The 22,321-nt window shown below is 44.6% G+C and overlaps 1 protein-coding gene across 3 annotated transcripts in view; it reads right to left on the reverse strand.

The window, feature by feature from the left end:
* Positions 1-3,207: 3,207 nt before the first annotated feature.
* Positions 3,208-22,321, reverse strand: part of rhobtb4 (Rho related BTB domain containing 4) — a 63,468-nt gene continuing 44,354 nt past the window's right edge. For all 3 annotated transcript variants that reach the window (XM_083783648.1, XM_083783646.1, XM_083783647.1), the window contains 6 exons: positions 21,198-21,417; positions 19,181-19,299; positions 12,823-12,973; positions 5,407-5,495; positions 4,841-4,946; positions 3,208-4,356 (listed from right to left, as the gene is read on the reverse strand). In XM_083783648.1, coding sequence (XP_083639774.1) covers positions 4,178-4,356; positions 4,841-4,946; positions 5,407-5,495; positions 12,823-12,973; positions 19,181-19,299; positions 21,198-21,417 — 864 coding nt within the window. In that variant the 3' untranslated portion in view covers positions 3,208-4,177. The remainder of the gene's footprint in view (positions 4,357-4,840; positions 4,947-5,406; positions 5,496-12,822; positions 12,974-19,180; positions 19,300-21,197; positions 21,418-22,321) is intronic.

The following is a 22,321-nucleotide window of genomic DNA, read 5'->3' on the forward strand; positions in this document are numbered from 1 at the left end:
TCACAAAAAACTAAAGGTTTTTAACAAGGTTCCTTTTTAAGACCGTACATGGCTCCTTGTCATCAAACCCAATGGTTCTGTGTGGTTCCTAAATGTGTCCATGCACAATTGAACCTTTTGTTTGTATAAACAGCAAACCCATTAAAGATAAAAAATAAATAAATACAAATTACAGACCATACAAAATGGTTCCATATCGAACCCTTTTAGGAGCTACATTATAGAACCTTTTCGGTTGCACATGGAACCCTTCTTTTTTGGTAAGATTGTATCCATTTCTACAGGCGTCGATTAGATACGTTATATAATGATGATAATACTAGCAAAGGTAATGTGAAATATCAGATTTATACTTAGTTGCGTAGTTAGGTGTGTCGCACAAAACAAATAGCAGATCTACGAGCTCACGAGGCATCGCGGGGCGACAGGTTGCGGACTTGTAGATCGGTGGATTAACTCCATTAAAGTCCTAGTCATTGGCAGTTAACAACTAAAGACATCTGCAGCACTGTACAGGCAAGTGAGCCTGCCTGTGATGCCGATTTTGAGGTCATTAAAGGCTACGATCAAACATGTTCAAAAATAGCCGATCTACAAGCTCACAACACTGTTATGTCCAATGTACATGTCCAAGTGTCACATAAAAGTAGTGAAAATAGCAGACCCACAAGATCAGCTATTTTCACTATTGTATATCTTTTGTAAATAGTAATTGTTTGTTTTTTTGACAAGGTTTCCATCCGACAGCGACTTTCCGCTACCATGAACCGAGCCTCACTAAACCTGTCAAACGCCGGCGTCAAGTCTGCATGCAGCTAGACTCAGAAGAGCCGCTCTGCAAAACACGAGGTTTTAATAAAAACACCCTTACAGAAGAAAAGTATTAGGCCAGGTTCAATAATACACCCCAAAATAGAAATAATAAGACAAATAGGAAAAGTGCATTCCAACACTGATAAGAGAATAAAGTGGCATCATGAAGGACATAAAAAAATAAAATAAAAACCATAGGCCACCATGCTAATGATCCACATTCCAAATGACACTACATAGTGGTTTCACCCTGGGAGGGAAGGACGCGCACACGGCCAGCCAGTGCTGCTGTCATTCTCTTTCCTGAAACGAGGCTTTTTTACAGCCGATCAAAAGAGAAGTAAAGGAAAGCTCAAATCCATGAAAGGCCCACCCTTGAAGGTCCGACCAACTTCTGACCAATCACACTGTCCGAATGTTCACAGTTCTGGCAGGCACGTCCGGAGTTCTGTTTGGACGGAGCGTGATACCGTCACGTGACGCAATCAGACACAATTAATGAACCAGTTACATCATCATCATCATCCACTCAATCGCGGTCTTGTCTCATCGTCTGGACGCCTGCAAAGCAGGTCTTAACTAGCTTATCTTAATTTAAAAATGTAAAAAATAAAATATGCCATCTAAAACGACAATAATATGAATAATAATAATGTTTTTGTTCAAAAAGCAGTTTGTGCAACGATAAGGCACGTGGAGCAGGAGATAAGGTTGAACCGGTGGTCATAAGGAAAAATCATCAACGGCCGTCAACTCTGTGGGGGCTAAAGAAATATAAAATAAAACTAAACTGGGCTAATCCCCCCCAACACTCTGCATTCTTATTTTCAAATTGGACCCCCCCCCCCCAAAAAAAAATACATAGATGAAAATTAATCCACCGAGAAAAAACCAAAGTGTAGAACACTGGCTGAATGGGACGCCTCATGGGACTGCTCTATAGTGTGGTTATTCGGTAGAGCCCTGAAAGCCAGAACCCGGCCTGTGGAAACGGGCCGGGCTAGGGCCGTTTCTGTGTTTGACCATCGGGCGCAGGACCAGGCCCGTATATTAGCAACACTGAAAGCCCTAAAATCATTCCTCTCATATACAGTGTCCCAGGTAAAGCCTCTGGGGCACAAACTGCTAAGCCACAAATAGAATGAGGCGCAAAAAAAAAAGTATTTTTTTACATTCAGTCACCCAAAACTCAAAGAAATGTCTGAAAGAAAAGACTAACAACGTAACTTATAGAATCCATACATCAAAAACGTCCATGGCATTCAAAACCCCATCAGTGGAATGGCACTTTCAATCCAAAGCAACTTTTAGAACAAAACGGCGCAACTAACTGTCTGCTGCCAAGAAATCACTACCTCATCCTAAAATAAACCTTTATAAATCATGCCTCACTCGCATTCAATGAACCAAATGTTACGCTTTCTTATCAGAACCGTTTTGCTTGCGCCGCGCAACGTTGTGCAATGAAGTCTGAAAGTCAACGTGTCTTAGCCCTATGGGGCTGTCAAAACATTGACAAAGGAGGGGGGAAAAGCATTTGACTATAGACGGTATTTCATAGAGTAAACAAAATCACGCACAGCATTAGAACAAACGGAACACCTGTTCGTCAATCACAGGTAAACAACAGAACTGGGCAGACGCTTGGCAGACATGTTTTAAATTAAGGACTAAGGACTGTGGGAGCGTGCGTGTGTGCTTGTGCGTGCACGTGCACGCGCAATCACGTATGTTCACATGGACACTATATTATTGCATCCTATAAGCACCGTTATTTTCATTTTGTTTCCTGATTCTGGTGAAAGAAGGCGGCTATGTGCTGCAGTGACACCTCCCCACCACTAGGAGAGACAGACAGATATTAAATGATCTTTTCCTACTCATCACCTCGTCTCCTCGCCTCTGTCTCTCGTTACCGTTTAAACCAATAGGAGAAGGGGAAGAGAGTCACAGCTTTGGTTTTCATCAGTTAAAAAAGCAGTGGTTCTCAACCTGTGGGCCGGGGCTATTGAGGGCCCCCAAATAATTGGCAAAACACTGAGGATGTAATGATAATATAACATCAATATGCAATAATACTAATAATAATAATAAGGGTAATAATAATAATAATAAAATAATAAATGATTGAGAGACTGATAAATAGGAACTTAATGTTAGTTCCACTGAAGCCAGAACATAAATAAACATGCTCTGAAAGTGATCAGAACTTCTTTTTTTAAAGTGGGCCCTTATTCCAGAAAAGGTTGAGAACCACTGCGGTCAAACAGGCAGGTCGGGATGCCAACACATGATTGACTGTGCACATGCTATACAACCCCCCACATGCGATGGGTGGCGCATCATGCCCCCCCCCCCCACACACACACACACCCCACCGGGGGTCCGACATGGAGTCGGCCGATGGAAGGAAGTCATGTGACAGTCACGTGACTTCGGGCAGTGACGGCGTCCCTGCCGGTCGGTATCCATTTCCCCCTGATTGAAGAGTTCCTTTATGCTCCGTCGCACGTCAAAGAATAGCAGACCTACAACATGCTTGTGGATCTGCTATGAAGAATAGCAGATCTATACAACATGCTTGTGGATCTGCTATGAAGAATATCAGATCTACAGCATGCTTGTGGATCTGCTATGAAGAATAGCAGATCTACAGCATGCTTGTGGATCTGCTATTCCGTACTTTTCTACACCGTTGCGCGGCAAAGTACAAATGAGGCTCAGGAGTTTTGCCGGTCATAAGAATTCAAACCAAAATTGTAGAAAAATAGTAAAAAAAAAAAGTACAATAAAAATATTAATATTGCTCCAGTCCAGTTGCGCTGTAAGAATCCAGGACTGGTCTTTGGAAAGAGTGGGCGGGGCTTTGTGCAAAACGTCTGTCCGTCCGACACGGTGTGTCTGTGTGGAAGGGAAGGCAAAGATGACCTCACTGTAGCGACGGACAATGCAGGTCGGTAGAGGTCAACGCATGCTCCTTCCGATGTCGGAAAAGTCTTCTGGTTCGGACGGGCTTTTCCGATCTATAGTTCAGAGAGTCGGGACATGTGGAGGGCGGCGCACGGGGGGGGGGGGGGGGGGGGGGGTCCGAGAAAAAGCCCATCAGAAGTTCTGAATGACAATGTCAATTTGTAGCTCGTTCCTGGGAAGCGAAGAGCGTGTTGGTGGGAGGACAGAACTCTTTGGAGGCTGTTTGCAAGGCTGGGTGGGCCGCCGGGACCCCTGGGGGCGAGGGGGGGGGGGGTGTGGCTGAGGTCTGGGGCCTCAGGGGACTGGGTGACAAAGAGTCCTTAACCTGGAGTAGGGATCACACACACATGCACTCTCTTACACACACACACACACAGCAGGCATGGTGGGGGGGTTAGGAGACGTGTGGTGAGCTGGACGGGGGTCTCCAGAAGCACCAGCTCCTCTTGGTGTTCTGCTTGCGGAGCAGCTCCTCCTCGCGGACGCGCTCCTTCTGGGAGCGCAGGTAGCGGTCCTCCTCCTTCAGGAACCACACCGGAGGCCAGCGCAGCTTCTCAAAGTGTCTCTGGTTCTCTGGAGAGACACAGAGAGAGAGAGAGAGAGAGAGAGAGAGAGAGAGAGAGAGCATAATCAGTATAATATAACAAGTAAGATGCGGGAAGCTAACGCAGCTGTTGTGGCAGTCTGACACACACACAGACCTTGTTTTGTCTTTTTTTTACTCTTTTTTGTTTTCTTTTATTATTATTTTTTTTTCAAAATGTTTTCTACTGTGTGTTTGTGTGCATGCATGTTTTTTGTGTGTGATACAGCTGCGCCCTCTGGTGGCGGGCGGGTGGTGTTACAGCGTGACACACAGACAGACAGACATGTTCTGCTGGGTTACATACTGTAGTAAAGGCTCACTGGCGTTCGCAATCACTGGCGTTTGCAATAAGCATTCTTCATGTAGATTGTCAATTGGGACATCAAAGCTATTTTATATTATGTGGGACTGTTGGTGTGATGTTAGTATTATTTCTGATGTTAATATAGGATGGGACCCAGAAGGACCCACCTGGACACATGGTCTTCATTTCTTTGGGGAACTTGCGACAGATGCTGTTGTAGTTTGTGCAGATGTGGTGAAGACACCAGGCTGACAGCTGCTTGGCGTTGTGGAACTGTACAATGTATTACAAGTGAAAAAATAAAATAAAAATAATAACAGATCAACAAACACACACACACACACACACACACACACACACACACACACACACACACACACACACACACACACACACACACTGCGGAAATAGTTGATCTACAAGCTTACAACACATCACAAAGTGACATGTTGTAAGCTTTAACCCATTTTGGGGCGGGAACCCCTTTTGGTGTTTTAAACATTATGTTATAATTTAGCTATTGAAAAATAGCAGATCTACAAGCTCATAGCACGCCATAAATAAAAATCTAATTTCTGTTTTACTTCTAGGCTTTGTGAACAAGCCTAGATATGACAAATAACTTAAATATATAAAGTGACTGACATAATTATTTTCCACTATGTTTTGAAGTGTATGAACATTTTTCAACGTAGAAACACGACGATTATATAACAAGTGTGGCAGGCCTCACCTGAGCCATCTCCAGGTAGGCCAGAGCCTGTCCATCCATGTCAGTTCCTTTTGTGGCCTGTTGGAGGAGCTCTTCCACCGCATGCAGCTCTGGAGAGGAAAGAGAGAATATGCAAATATATCAAAATCTCCTGGAATCTGCACCGCAAGAATGCACCTGGACAATACTCCACAAGTCCTAGACTCTTCTCCCTTCCCTAAAACACCTTGGACAATGCTCCACACGTCCTTGACTCTTCTCCCTTCCCTAAAACACCCTGGACAACACTCCACACATCCTAGTCTCTTCTCCCTTCCCTAAAACACCCTGGACAACACTCCACACATCCTAGTCTCTTCTCCCTTCCCTAAAACACCCTGGACAATACTCCACAAGTCCTAGACTCTTCTCCCTTCCCTAAAACACCTTGGACAATGCTCCACACGTCCTTGACTCTTCTCCCTTCCCTAAAACACCCTGGACAACACTCCACACATCCTAGTCTCTTCTCCCTTCCCTAAAACACCCTGGACAACACTCCACACATCCTAGTCTCTTCTCCCTTCCCTAAAACACCCTGGACAACACTCCACACGTCCTTGACTCTTCTCCCTTCCCTAAAACACCCTGGACAACACTCCACACGTCCTTGACTCTTCTCCCTTCCCTAAAACTCCCTGGACAATGCTCCATACTTCCTTGACTCTTCTCCCTTCCGTAAAACACCATGGATAATGCTCCACACATGCTAGACACTTCTCCCTTCCCTAAAACACCATGGACAACGTTCCACACATGCTAGACTCCTCTCCGTTCCACAGAACACCTTGGACAACACTCCACACGTCCTAGACTCTTCTCCCTTCCCTAAAACAGCCTGGACAACAGACAGATCTGGTATACTATAGTATGTACAGTTTGTTGTTTAGACAGAATACAGGTTTCATTGTTTACCTGGTATTCTAGTTTATTTGAAGCACTACATTGTTCTCTCTGCACTCTACTTATGTGACTATTTACCTTGTTGTCTAATGACTACAGTTTATATTCCAATTTCTGGCCCGTGTCTGCCCGACAAGTCAGTCTTTGTATTATAAGTCGACTAATGGTCCTAATATGGGTTAAATGCCCAGCTCTGACAGGGAAGCCATTTATAATGATGAACCTTGGACACAACTGTTTGTAGTCCAGCAGAGGTCTTCACTGTGTGCAGACAGACTGTCTGCCTCATTACAGACAGCACAGGCTACAAGGTGAGACAGTTATCGGTCTTTCTGTAAATGTCTTCCATTGCCAGGTCTCTTTATCAGCTACGGAGTCTTTTTAAGTGGTGCAACCACTTCCTTAAGTGACTATGGTCCTGATTCTTCAAAAACGAAATGCGCCAGAGTGTAACGGTGGCGGAAACAGATATCGTATTTATCCGTCCGATCAAGCTACGTTGAGATGACGTGTTATTCAGAGAGTGGTGTGTACCACAGGTGCGCAGGTGTATCGCAGGTGTATGTCATACTGAATGCAGCGGGTGCAAAGTGATCGGAAAAGCACCCGACAACCTCATCTGCATTGATCCACGCCCAATTTCATACCATAAAAGGCTTCAAGCATGACTCAGCAGACAGCAGTTTGTCTGAGATCACAGCCGCGGTCACTGCTATCCAAGCTTGCAACGTTGCGTGCTCCGCTGAAGCAATATAATTATAATTTATTTAATTAAGTTCGGGACCAAGGCGGGTGCTCACTCACACCTTTGCAGAGGTAAAACATATCCGATATTTAAAATATCGGATATGTCAATGCAAAAGTCGTCTTTTCAGAGAGAGCGAGAGAGAGAGAGAGAGACGAGAGAGGGAGGGGGGCTGCATGGGCCCTCGACACTGTTGCGCGATAAAGAACAGTAGCCCATACATTCATAAGTAAATATATTATAGGCCTGGGATCCTCTTGTCTGAAGAAATTATAATCCAGTGAGTTTATCCAGTGAGTTAAACTATTCTGTGTATGGCATCCATGTGATCAATATCAATATACATTATTATAAATTCTGTCTGTCTGTCCGTCATGTTCACGAGTGGAGGTGAGCTGGTTTAAAACTGATATGACTGGCCGACTTTCAAACACGCTGCATTCATTAGGCTATAAATGTGGTCTTCTATTTTTTATATAGGGCTAATTAGCCCTATTCATTTTCCAATGTGAATCGGATCGGCAGCACGCTGCTGTCTGCCCCCCCCCCCCCCCCCCCACACACACACACACACACACACACACACACACACACACACAACGAAACAACGTTAGATTCGTACAGTGCAAAATGCAGATAAGTGTAGGCCTATGTTCTTATTATAATTGTGAGTTTGTTTTTTAACATGCAGTCCGCGAGAGCCGATCTACAAGCTCACAACGCGTTGCACTGCGAGTAGCCTAGAGAAGGCTGTCAAGTGAGCAGCGCAATCGCGCATGGCATGCTATAGAAATATCCTAATAAATAAATAAAAAGGTGTCGGGGCTTGCAGGGGCAGTTTCCTTATGGGACTCTATAGGCTAACTTGCCTCTAGAATGCATGCATTTAGGCATACAAGTGCACTCGGCTTTTATATATATATATATATATATATATATATATATATTAGGGCATTAACGACTTGAGATTTTTCCCAGTCGACTTGTCGGACAGTAATTTATCGATAAGTCGATTTATCGTTTCTGGCGGCGGGGGGGGGGGGGGGGGCGGACGCGGACGCGCGGGGGGGGGGATTTAACAGGGGCGGGTGGAGCTGCCGCGCGCTCAAATACGGAGCATGTCAAACATAGCACTGCGCATTCAGTGGCCTCTCCAATATGACACAGTCACAGTGCATGTATCATCTATATCAGAGGTTCCCAAACACCGGTGCCGGTCCGCGGGACACGTGGCACTGGTACGCAAGAGGGGAATTCTAAGTTTTGCGTCGTTTAGAAATGTCCAATCTTTGTATCTTTAGCAGCAGCAGCTGTAGGCTATTTTGTGACGATCGCGTTAATTAAACCAAACGCTACACGCGGTTCCGGTACAGGATTATTATTTCATGTGAATCATGTCAAAATGAAAAGATGATGTTATCCAGGTAAAGTAGTGGTATTGGCACACAGCGCAGCAGCAGCACCGAGAACACAATGAGAGATATGACATTATTATTCTCCTCCTCCTCCTCCTCCTCCTCCACAACTCGATAACGTTCTCATTTGTTACTCATTTTCTGAGCCATGCAAATAAACAACAACCCGCACTGACCGGAGACGGAGAGGTTCATGTGCGCTGCGCGTAAAGCTTAGCCAGAAACAGACAGTCATTGCGTCAGCATGCATGTAGCCTCGGGAACCCAGACGTTATATTTCCAGCACGGAGGTGAGGGGGATATCGTTTGGGGGTAACGTTTGCGTGCTTCTATCTGTTACTTCTCTGACACAGCGCAGTTCAAACAGACTTCAGCCAGTCTCAATAGTGGGACACCGCGCGCTGAGAGCCACATAGCCTACACAGCTGCATTTGGTTTTTAATTAAGGGCGCGTTCTGAATGCAATGAAAAAAGGGGAGAACAAAAAAAGAAAAAAGCTAAACTTTCGACTCGCGCTGCTGCGAGTCGACTCGTGACTCGTTTATCGATAAATCGATAAATCGATTTTTTGATGAATGCCCTAATATATATATATATATATATATATATATATATACTGTATATATATATATATAGTTTTTTTATGTGCTGATCGACCAATATGTTGGGGACACATGCCTACATATTTTATCTGAGATTTGGGAACAATTTATTGATTCAGCATGAAGACTAAAGCCTTCTGAATAAATCTATACGCTAGTGTATGCTTCCGCAAATTTCTCCGCCACCTAAAGAGCTCCCGTAGCATTTAGCGGAATTTCCGACCAACCAAAGACAGCGTCAAGTTCACGGCCATTTCCATGAATTCCAAATTAATGTGGGAAATCCACGTAAATGCCTTTCCGCCAGCGTCACGGCAATATATCAGCGGAAACGCGTTAATGAATCAGGCCCAATGTGTGTGGGTGGGTGTATGTGTGGGTGCGTCTGAGCACGAAAACAGCATGGTTGTTTTTCACCACCTGTGCGCAACCTAACACACACACGTACATATTAACTGTATATATGGTGATTTCGGGTGTGCCAGTACAGTACAGTACAGTACCTACAGTGGAGGGTACAGTAGAGGGACCCCCACACGGTAACTCTGTCATTTCTCAACCGTTTCGGACGCGGGGCGGCTCACCGGAATCGGGCCGGCACCCTGGGTGCGTTCCTGTGGGTCTGGAACCCCCCCACCCCCCCGGGGATCCCCACACGGAGTTGCACCACTTACTTCACACGGGTGTGATTTTTATTTGTTTAAAAACTAAGCTCAATTCACCTGCAGTTTATAGAATGGGCTACAAGACGACGAGGCTCTACAGACTGTCAGAAACGAATATGGGGGAACATTATTAATAATATAAGAAATATTGAGGGGAGACTACCATAACAAACTGACTATGATGAACTGAAGATTGATGAACTGATAAACTCATTAAGACATTAATAAAACATGACCCTCTTGGTAGATGCTCATGTTTAATATTCTGGGACTCTAAATAACCACACTTGGAGAGCATTCAAACCAGGGGGGCAGTCAGACAGATATTTTGTGAAGCCACCAAGGAAATCGGGATTTCCTGAAAGTTCATATAATGGCCTGTTGTGGCGCTGTCATTGGGCCCAAAAAAAACCCATAGCCCCATAGAAGTCCATGTATTTGCAGTAAGGGCTGAATCCACTTCTTGCGACCGGCATGTCGGTCGGTAAGCACCGTCGGCCGGTCCGTAGGTGCGTCGGCCGGTCCGTATGTACGTCGGCCGGTCCGTCTTTACGTCAGCCGGTCTGTGTTCACGTCGGCCGGTCTGTGTTCACGTCGGCCGGTCCGTATGTGCGTCAGCCGGTCCGTCTTTACGTCGGCTGGTCTGTGTTCACGTCGGCCGGTCTGTGTTCACGTCGGCCGGTCCGTATGTGCGTCGGCCCGTCCGTCTTTACGTCGGCCGGTCTGTGTTCACGTCGGCCGGTCCGTATGTGTGTCGGCCAGTCCGTGATTAGGTCTTTCTTCATATTTTTTTTTTTCTGCTCTCGTTGCAAAAGATAAGTCCAGTGGAACACTTCTTTTAAGTAATGTATGGTTCCTTAGTGTAGCGGTCTATGCTGTAGCCTCTCGATTTATTGTTGCATGTGGAAGCTGGTTCGAATCACGCTCGCGGCAGGCAAAAATGTATTATATTTAAAAAAAATAGCCGTATTGAATTAATACATTATTTGATAGGCAGGCAGGCAGGCAGACAGGCAGGCAGGCAGACAGACAGACACCAGGCAGGCAGGCAGACAGCCAGCCTGCCTGCCTGCCTGCCTATCAAATAATTAATAATGTATTCATTCAATACGGCAATTTTTTTAAATAGCCGTTTTTTTTAATCTCCTCTCCTCACCTGGGCCGCTCAGGTATAAGCGCTCCTCCTGGCTTTGATAGCGCAGGAGGTTAGACATACGGGAGGGGAGGTGCGTGCGTGCGTGCGAGGGTAAATGTGTCAAGTCACGTGACCACTGGCTGTGCTACGAATATGAATTATTATTATTATAGCTAACTTAATAGTTCCTGCTGTAAATCCCGTTTTGATATCTGTTATCTTTCTTCATGTTTTTTTTCTGCTCTCGTTGCAAAAGATAAGTCCAGTGGAACACTTATTTTAAGTAATGTATGGCTTCCTTAGTGTAGTGGTCTATGCTGTCGCCTCTCTATTTATTGTTGCATGTGGAAGCTGGTTCGAATCACGCTTGCGGCAGGCAAAATTTTATTATATTTAAAAAAATAGCCGTATTGAATTAATACATTATTTGATAGGCAGGCAGGCAGACAGGCAGACAGGCAGGCAGGCAGGCTGCTTGTCTGTCTGTCTGTCTGTCTGTCTGTCTGCCTTCCTGCCTGTCTGTCTGCCTGCCTATCAAATAATGTATTAATTCAATACGGCTATTTTTTTTAAATAGAATACAATTTTGCCTTCCGCGAGAGTCAAAATAAAAACCAACTAAGAAGAAGGGGGGAAGTCCCGCCTCGTTGTCTGGGCCAGCCAATGGGCCAGCTGGGCCCAAACGGATCTAGAAAGATGGCGACTTACAATACAAGGACTGACAGGCTTCATTTTACGTTCATGTTAGACCCGGGGAACGCTTTGTCCATATTTTTACAGTCTATGATTCAAACACAGGACTTTACTTGGTGACTCTCAATGCAGAACTGAACACACACAGCACACTCAGAGGCTACAACAGGCTGCAGGGGATCTCGCTAATCAGGTGGAAATAATGTTCTCAATCAGTGGCATGCTCTTTCACCTAGATCAGGGGTGCCCACACCTTTTTGACTTGAGAGCTACTTTTAAAATGACCAGCCCAACATGATCTACCCACCCCGAATGAAAATAAATTAATAAAAACTGAGGGAGGTTTGGAATAGTGGCGCTAAGACAAACACACTTAGAAAGTGAAATAGTGGGGGGAAAGCCTTGATGCCATTCTGTATGGAAGTGGTAGGTTTTCAGGTTCTCCTGGAAAACAATGCATTTCCCTACATTTATAGAAGCCGTGAAGGGAGCCAACAGGCCCTTCTTGTCAATCAATCAAGTCACCTTAAGTGGCAGATGCCAAAAAGAGGGGTTAAACTTTTGTTTTTATATTTTAATTATAATTATTTTGGGGCATGTCATATGGTCTACCTGCACAGCCTTTGTGATCACCCCTGACCTAGATAGAAGACACTCTATTAAAGTATCGATCTCCTCTTGTGATCCTTTTGTGACCCAGGCCTAAAGCTGGCGTACAGGTGGGAAGGAAAAGGGTGTATATACTCGAAGTCTATCCTGAAGCTGTCTGTCTTTTTCTTTAATCTTTATCTCTTTTTGCTGTTGTGTATATTTATATATGTACTCGTTATCTTTTGTTGTATATTATTGTTATTATCCTCTCCTTTCATGTGAGGAAACGAGTGTGCAGAGCACAAAGACGTGACAGAGAAAGAGGACAATGATGAATGCAGCCATGAAAGTATGGTTTCTGTATGCAGTAAATAGTTTACCTTCTCTAATTAGTTCACTGCGTAACTAATAAATGATCCTACAAGCATTTGTCACAATGTCATTTGTGATGCTACAGTACGCACACGCACGCACGCACGCACGCACGCACGCACGCACGCACGCACACACGCACACACGCACGCACACACACACACACACACACACACACACACAAAGTGGGTGGATATAAAAAAGTGGGTGGATATGTATTTCATCTGGCCGTGAATGAGATAACTGCAGTGCAAACATGGTCGGGTCAGTATCTGACCTGTGAGGGCGACGAGGCGAGGTAGACACAGCCGGTTGGCCAGAACAATGAGCTCCATGGGCTCCAGGGTCGGGCCGGGGGTCAGCTGACCACAGTACAGGAACTCCAGGACCCCTCGCATGCAGGCACTGCTGGTGTGAGGGATGGACACCTGAGAGAGAGATAGAGGGAGAAAATAAATCATGAACTTATGTGCTGAACCATTTCCGACATACATAGTCAAAGTCAAAGTCGTACGATTTGTCACACACGTTACCGCAGTGAAAATTGTTCTCCGCATTTGACCCGTCTCTTGGAGCAGTTGAGCTGCAGCCAAGGAGCGGTGAGCTGCAGCCAAGGAGCGGTGAGCTGCAGCCGTGCCGCGCTCGGGAATCATTTGATTAGTAGATTTGACCCCCCCAATCCAACCCTTTGATGCTGAGTGCTAAGCAGGGAGGCATTGGGTCCCATTTTTACAGTCTTTGGTATGACCCGGCGGGGGATCGAACCCCCGACCTCCCAGTTACGGGGCGGACACTCTAACCACAAGGCCACTGTATCTGTAGACTGTGTGCCATACTTTTATGCAGGGGACATCAATGTGTCCGTACATACTTGATCTTGTCCGTGGCAAATGTTTATTTCTTTTTTCTTTTCCTTTTTAAACACACCATTATAATGTCCTTATTTTGTTCATGAGACCCGATTACTGAATGTCAGTCTGCCTGTTTTCTTCAGAATATGTATGACAGTGATTTACTACGACACTATGTATGGCACATGGCGATGATCCTACGTGCTTTTATGCGTGCTTAACCCATTTCGAAATAAAATAAAATAAATCTAATCTAAATCCTGACAGTTTTATTAAAAACCCATGTTTCTATGTCAGTTGTTCTCAAACATATTCATGTCAAGGAACCCCAAATATATATGACATTGGCCGCTGACCCCCCCATCTGAAAATATGTAGTTCCAGGGACCCTCTCAGTAGCAAAGATTTTAGTTAAAAACTCGCTCTGAAAGAATATATATTCAATGATTTCAGGCACATTTTCACGATTTTTCAAAAAATAGCAGACCTACAAGCTCGTAGCGCGCGCTATGAGCTTGTAGATCTGCTGTTTTTCAATAGCTAAATTAAAAACATAATGTTTAAAACACCAAAAGGGGTACCCGCCCCAAAATGGGTTAATAGGGGTGTAACGATACATTTTAACAGCGATACGATATGTATCACGATACATGGTTGACGATACGATACGTGGACGATGTTGGTTCATTATGGCGATTCGATACGATACGATTCAATTATTTGAAATCGATACAGTAACTATTTAAAATACATTGACGTTATTTAATTTTAAATGTAGCAATTAAACCCCTCTTTTTCATGTTTCTTCTAAAAAATAGCTAAACACCACGCAAACAAATGTAGTATTGATAGAATCGATTAATTGCATAGCAAAGCGATTCGATCCCGATTATTTCCATTGCAAAACTATACGATACGATACATAGTCACTGTTGCTGTTTTCATGTCGATATACTTCGATTCTTGAAATTAAAATCGACTTTTCGATTCAGTTACTATAACGTTACACCCCTAGTGCTTAATGCAGTGTTTCTCAACCTATGTACCGCGGCAATTTTATGTGCCGTTTGATCTGTCCAGATGTACCGCCTGATTTGTCAGAAAGTAACACTAAGTTAGTGTTACTTTCTGTCAAAATCAGGCGGCACACTAACCCCGAAAGCAATATTATAGCTACTGGGCTGCAGGCTTCCTATTGTTGCGTTGTCACACGTCTAACCATTAGACGTGCGATAACAACAACACGGAACAATAGACTCTAACGACCCTCTGCCATTGAAATGTTAATGCTTAGATGCATGCAGAAGACGCTACATTTCGCTAAAGTAAACGTGACGTTGTTGTGATTAAACATAATGTGCCACGAAAAATAGCTGTCCATAGATGTCCAAACATGATCGCCTCATTCGGCCAACAAAATATATCTCCCTCCCTCCACAGAAGCGCAGTGATGCCTGATTTATTCTTCGTCGTACACGTGTTATGCTTGCATGCTGAAAATGGCTGATCGACAAGCTCACAACGCGTTGCGAACAGAACGCGTTGTGAGCTTTTCGATCAGCTATTTTTAGCACGTGGAAATATGCAGGCTGTGAGAACTGAGACCCTTCACAATAAAAGCATGCAGCTTTCACAAGATGGCCCATAATAAAGACAAGGAAAAGGATTAAGAATTAGGTGGCATTTCACATTGCATATGAGCTATTTTTTTCTCCAAAATGTATTTAAAAAATATATATATAATAAGGAATTAATTTGGATAATGGTAATGGAGATATTGTAAAAGTTGTCACTTTATTAATCCCAACACTGTATGTATGTATGTGTGTGTGTGTATATATATATATATATATATATATATATATACATAATGTATGTATATGTATATAGATAGGCCTATACACCGTATATCTAGGTGTGCCCTGGAGCAAAAAAGGTTGGGAAACACTGGCTTAATGTACAGATATGGGAAGCTTCTGGTAAGGGGGTGTGCTGCATTTTATTTTGGTCCTCTTTTTCTCCTGTTCTGTGTTAGTCAGGGAGACTACAATAGTCATTGTGTTTTCATTTATTATTTTAGTGTGGTCTTTGGTTTGTTTGTTTTGGCCTTGGCCACCCTGACGTCTTATGCTTCTGCTTCTGTTACATTTCTATTTTTTTTTCTGTAACCGTAACCACATCAATGTTAATATGGATACTTTTCTTTAGTCGTTTGTGCTCATTTAAGGTATGTGTTACTGCCCTATTTTCTCCTAGGCCTAGACCACATAAAGGAGTCGCAACACCTGCTGGCGTCACGGCAAGATTACTGACACGCCTCATTGACATCTGTTCCACCAGATTTATTATATATTTTTGATTCAATCTAAATTGATGTATCTAATCTACTTTTGTGTCTGTCTATGACTGTCTTTGTCTGTCACAGGTCTGAGGCTGCAGTTCTGTGCCCGTGCAGCAGAGGGCTCCGTTATTCCTGACAGTAATAAAACAAACAACTCACTGAAAATAGCAGCTAAAAATAGCAGCAGCAGGAAGTGGCGGAGGGAGAGGGGGGTGTCTGCACTGCACACAGCAGAGAGGACCTGGTACACCCTAAAATAAAACCTTCATAATGCAATGAGTTTAAATAAAACCCTTATTTATAATGCATGGACAGGATTCATGATGAATCCTTCATAATGCATGGACAGGGTTCATAATGAATCCTTCATAATGCATGGACAAGGTTTAAATAGCATTGGCATGGTGGCGCAGTCGGTAGCGCTGCCGCCTCACAGCTAGAAGGTCAATTCCCGCCAGGGACTCTGGGCGCTGGGGGTGTGTTCTCTCCTCCATCGTCCATACCCGAGGTGGGGTTGGCGAACGGGCCTTTCTGTGTGCAGTTTGCATGTTCTCAACGTACAGTAAATGGTGCATTTATATAGCACCTTTATCCAAGGCGCTTTGTGCATTACATTCACACACACACACCAAGCAAGGCACCACCAACCTGCACATTGGGAGCAATTATGGGTTCAGCGTCTAGCTCTACCGGCCACTCTACCCCTGAGCCTTGTGTATAGGGTAGGCACCCTCACAAAAAACATGCAGTAATCCTGGTCTCTATACTGCCTCCCCCATGTCAGCCGGGGCGCCTTATGCAGGGGAAAGGAACTGGTTGGAATAATGTGTTCCTTCCACGAGCTATGCCCCCCCCCCCCCCTATCAGGCCATAAGAAGAACGACCAGCTCACTCCTCATGCATTGAAGGAAGCATAAACTCATTTTAGGCACCTTACAGCTTAGGCATTGGCCCCAGCCCCAGGTGAAAGAAAATGGGTTACAACATTGTGTGATAAAAACTTAAATGAAAACAATAATGCATGGACAAGGTTTAAAAAAAACCTTCATGATGCATGGACAGGGTTTAACCCATTTAGACCTGTTGCAACTTATACATTGTTATACCGTTCAATCCAGGAGCTACCTCTGTGAATCTTTCAATATATCTATTTTTTTACTCAAATGTTAAATCTTAAAAGTATTTTGAGATGGGGATCCGGTCCTTGACATGAAAAAGTTTGAGCACCACCAGAAAACTGTTTTGTAGAATCGGCCTCCGGTCTTAATGGGAAAAAACGACATATTTAAAGTTGTTATCATCATTATGGTGCTTGGTGCGAATGGACCTTCACTCTCGGTCTGTCTCTCTGTCTCTTTCTCTCTCTCTCTCTGAGTCATTCTCTGCGTCTCTCTCCCTCCAATCACTCTGTCTTTCTGTATGTCTGTCTCTCTATCTCTCTCTCTCTCTCTTTGAGTAATTCCCTGTGTCTCTCTCCCTCCAATCCTCTAGTTTCCCGTTTCCCGGAGCAGCTTCCCGTCCTCAGTGAGCCCAGACCTGGGTAACCGAACCCCCACGGGTCAGGAGTAGTAACCGGACGCCGAAGGATCCGGTTCTCTCCAACGCAGCCAGGAGAAGCCTGGAGCCCAGGAGGACACACCCTGAGGCTGCATGGGACCTGAGCCATAGAGTAAGGGCCGATTCATACTCCTATTTTAGAGCCGAATAAAAGTCGGTTCGGCGCTGTAGAGAGCCTACAATGTGACGTCATTTGAGGTTCGGGGGGGGGGGGGGGGGGTACCGTCCTAAAGTCGGTAGCCTTGGAAACCCAGATGTTTTTATTTCCAGGGAGAAAAAAAGTCTGGGTCCGAGTCCACTTCAATACGGCATAGAGTAGCGCATGTATTTGAAATACATCGTTTTCAACGAAGGCGGCGCAAATATTCAGCAATTTTAGGCATGTGTGCAACATGACAACTGTTTAAAGTATTGTACAGTGACAACTAAAGTCTCTGTAATGTTTATATTGTACTATTACTAAAAAAAACTATCTAAAATAAAGGAATTTAAGATAATTTAAGCTGGGCTGTTGCTTGGGTAGTCCAGTGCATTCTGCCAACTTCCGGTCCAGAACATTGTCACTCTTCGCCATGCTCTTCGCCAATAGAAGTCTATGTAGAAGAGCCGCCATTGGACTGGCCCCATGAAGTGACCAATAGAAGTCTATGTAGAAGAGCCCCCATTGGACTGGCCCCATGAAGTGACCAATAGAAGTCTATGTAGAAGAGCCCCCATTGGACTGGCCCCATGAAGTGAACGGAGTTGTCGTAACTCTGTCGTAACTCTATGGCTCTGCATGGGACTACCTCTGTGGGTCAGCATTCACCTACTTAAAGGGATAGTTCACCCGATCACACCTGAATTAATGGTTTGTTTTTTGTCGCATTCCTAAGCCAATAATTTGATGACCAGCAGTGGTTCCCTATGGAGACACAAGAAGTCTCCTTTGTGTCTCCACAGGGAACCATTACGACCTGAGGCAGAGTGTACAAATGTTTCCCGAAACACCCAATGAAGCCAGAATTACTGAGGATGAGTATAAGTTGCATGCACCAAAGGAATACATAATACATAAATAAATTAGATTACGACTGAATAAATAAATTAAATTAACACTGAGTTTAGTGATGTGCTGTAGGGCAGGAAATAACAAAAACCTAATCAACCTCAAGTTCCCTCCAGAGAAGTGGGTTTCCTGTAGCTTGAGCTAAATATGAGACTGAACCCTGTGCGTGTGTGTGTGTGTGTGTGTGCCTGTGTGTGTGTGTGTGCCTGTGTGTGTCTTTTTTTACCCATTTTTTCACGCGGGGCCAGTTGCATAAGCTATAATCCTGGGCACCACTCTCCCTCTGCCAACCTGACGAGAACCCCGAACTGAGCTCATGCTTCTTCTTCCTTTCTACCGCCTGTGCCACGGTGCACGTGCGCATTGCTTGTTTACTCGATCGCCTAGGGGCCGTTCACAGCTAAGAGACAGCTGTCTCCTCTGCGTCTCCTGTGTGTCGCAAGCACGCCAATTCATTTCCAATGGGAGTTACATGGTTTGACGAGACAAGCGTGCTCCCTGGCTGTCTTCTGCCCTCCCCATGGAACAAGGTTGTCTCGTCAAACCATGTGACTCCCTTTGAAAATGAATTGTGAGCTTGCAACACACAGGAGACGCCGAGGAGACAGCTGTCTCTTAGGTGTGAACGGACCCTTAGCAACCGAGAGCTAACCAGACGGTAGTGAAGATGGCGCTCTGAAGATAATTCAATAAAAGCCTGAAAACTTGTTCATAGCCGTCTGGGCCACTGGGAAAAACTTGTCCAAACTCGTGCTTGGCAGTCAAAAGATCAAAAAGGAAGACATGAGGAGGGGCACCGATTCTTCAGGAACAGGTTTTTTGTTGTTGTTATTATTACCTCGTCGATGTAGCTCTCCATGAAGGAGCCGCGGAACATGGCCGCCATCCAATCACAGCTGGCGATGAGCAAGGGCTTGTGGGCCGGCAGGGAGCCGTCGTCCAATCGGAACACCACATCTGAAACCGGGGGGTGGGGGGAAAAGAGGATTCATCTGGAGGTGTGTCACACATGCCCCGCCCATGCTACAGAGGAGGAAGACAGACAGACAGACAGACAGACAGACAGACAGACAGACAGACAGACAGACAGACTGTCTACAGACAGACATAGGGACAGACACAGAGACACAAGTAGACAGACAAAGAGACAAGTAAGACGCGCAAACGCGGGAAGCGAACGCAGCTCGTAAATTGCAATAACAACAATTATGTACTTTTTTTTCTACACACAAGTTTTCTACTGTGTGTGTGTGTGTGTGTGTGTGGTTGTTTGTGTGTGTGTGTGTGTGTGTGTGTGTGTGTGCTACAGCTGCGCCCTCTGGTGGCGGGCGAGTGGTGTCACAGCTGGACAGACAGACAGACATCTGCAGGGTCTCATAGTTAGTGCTCACTGCCTTCGCAATAAATTGACAAATAGACGGAAGACATTTTGGACACAGGGTCAGGGATAGAAACAACCTGGAAGGTTGTAAAACTGATGACTCTTACTATGCTGCACTGAATGCCCTGCCAGCAGACAACCATATTTAAATCTGACCTATGTAAGATGGCTATCCTCAAATTAAAATTGGACTCAGACAATTCTATCCTTTACCAGCTTGCCCCCAGAGATGTAAACAATGTTGATTTTGTCAACTAAAACACTGACAAAAAAAGGTTTGTCCACTGTCTTTTTTCACTGACGAAATAAATAAAACTAAATAAAAGCTAAGCCATGATGACTAAAACTACAACTAAATATACTGACAATGTTGTCAACAGATTAAAAACGACATTAAAATGTAGGGAGTGGGAGAAGAGATAATAAAGAAGAGATGAAGACATGCTGTCTTCATCAGTGTAGCATGTCAAACTCACAGATGTTATAGTTCATTTCCAAAGTGATCAAATTATTTTGTGCAATTAAATGGTCAACTAGATAATGATAAAAAAGTTGCGTATGTCAATACCAATGATAAGTAGGCCTACCATTTCAGGATATTGTTTACTAATGAGTTACATTGTTTCAGTACTTTGGTGTTTAAATGTGGTGATGTTGATGTGAATGTACGTGTTGATGTAAAACATTAAAAACATTAATACATGCTCATACAACAGCCTAGACAGCCTATGCTGTGCAACGGACAGAAACACATAGACAAACACGTATGGAAACATAGTACAAGTACACACTCAAACAACACAATGGATGATCGGCGACACTGTTGGTTTGAAATGCTGAGAATGTATATGAACATGTTCACACTAGATTAATATTAATGACAGTAGTAATAATAATAATAATAATAATAATAATAATAATGACTTGTATGAAGACAAAACACTGTCTACAAAAAAAAATCAATCTTCAATATAAGTGTACAGAGTTCATATACCGGATATACAGTATCATTATGCAATGAATTGTGACAGAGTCTAGGACTAGGTGAATTATAGAGGAGGCAGCAACCCCCAAACATAATCATATTTTAACTGGGGACGCCCCACCCTGACAAGCACTTGGAATATAGTAGTTGTGAGCTTGTAGATCGTCTATCTTCACTTTTATTATGTTGGTTTTTTCTTACATTATTTGATAATTGGTCATTACTGAAGTGCAACAAAAAAGTTGAGCTACGCAATGGCATGTGTAGCGTAAGGCCTGGGCCAGGCTGATTTGAATTGTCACGGGTACACTCATGCGAATGTGCCGTCATACCCGTCATTTGAAAGAAATCTCGGAACCGGGCCAAATTGTCATGGGTCCATCCGTGTTTGGTTTTCTTATTTGAAAATGTTTTCGGAACGGGTCGGAGTGGGTCCCGACAGTTTGACAACAACCACTGCAGTGGAGAGTCGTTTTTGTTTCTTTTTACCAGAGAAGGTGCCCTTGTGCAGGCATTCCTTGATGCGGTTGGCCCGGCGCACATGGAAGGCCTTGGTGATCTCCTGGTTCATGAAGCTCTCTCGGTTCAGCACGTTGGCCACCATCATGCGCAGGTCAAACACCTCCAGCAGCTCCGCGATGGTGGCCACCGCCATCAGGTCCCTGCGGCCCTCGTCCAGGCTGCCCGTGTACAGGTAGCCAAGGACTGCCTGGAAGCATAGTAATGTCATGACATGATGTTATATATACTGTAATGTAACACAGTGTACAGCCTGGTAGCCAAGGACTGCTTGGAAGCATAGTAACGTCATGACATGATGTTATATATACTGTAATGTAACACAGTGTACAGGTAGCCAAAAACTGCCTGGAAGCATAGTAACGTCATGACATGATGTTATATATACTGTAATGTAACACAGTGTACAGGTAGCCAAGGACTGCTTGGAAGCATAGTAACGTCACGACATGATGTTATATACAGGGCTGCACATAAGTGGTGCGCCACCGCGCATGCGTCGTCAAAATTCAAAATGCGCTGTCAATCAAGCGCCGGGAAGCGCTTCTGCGTACCAACAGCCGGGGCCGCCCAGAATGATTATTATGGCCAGAATACTAGTAAATTCTGTGGCGAGAGCATTTTCCACCGACTGCCACTCAAAGTGGCTACTGGCCAATCACAGCGCGTCCTTACTCAAAAGGGGGAGGATTCCATGCTGCTTTCTGCTGGGAGCCTGGGAGGAGGCGGAGGGCGGTTGACAGGAAAACCTGACACAAATAGTTTCGTCTTCTCCGTTTCAGATAGCAAACTACTGTAGTCCCCGGTGTAAAAGGGCATGCTTTGGATGCTTTGCACTCTTCCCATTTGCCGCTGTGCTTGTGTTTGTTTTCCGGCTGCTGGAGCAGCATGGTTGCTCGTGTGCGATGCCGTCTCAGAACCCGAATCCGAGGCATATTAGCGTCTCTCACAGCCTAGGCACCGGCCACCGACTTTTTACGGGTACTAAGGTTTTAGTTCCGACATAGTGGAGTGGGAAGAGTTTAAAGCATTGCGGACTGGCACTGCTGCTGCCCAACATGAACACCGTGTCTCGACATACTGTCCCATATTAT

This window comes from Protomyctophum parallelum (genome assembly GCF_964188405.1).
Source record: "Protomyctophum parallelum genome assembly, chromosome: 15".
Classification (NCBI taxonomy): domain Eukaryota; kingdom Metazoa; phylum Chordata; class Actinopteri; order Myctophiformes; family Myctophidae; genus Protomyctophum; species Protomyctophum parallelum.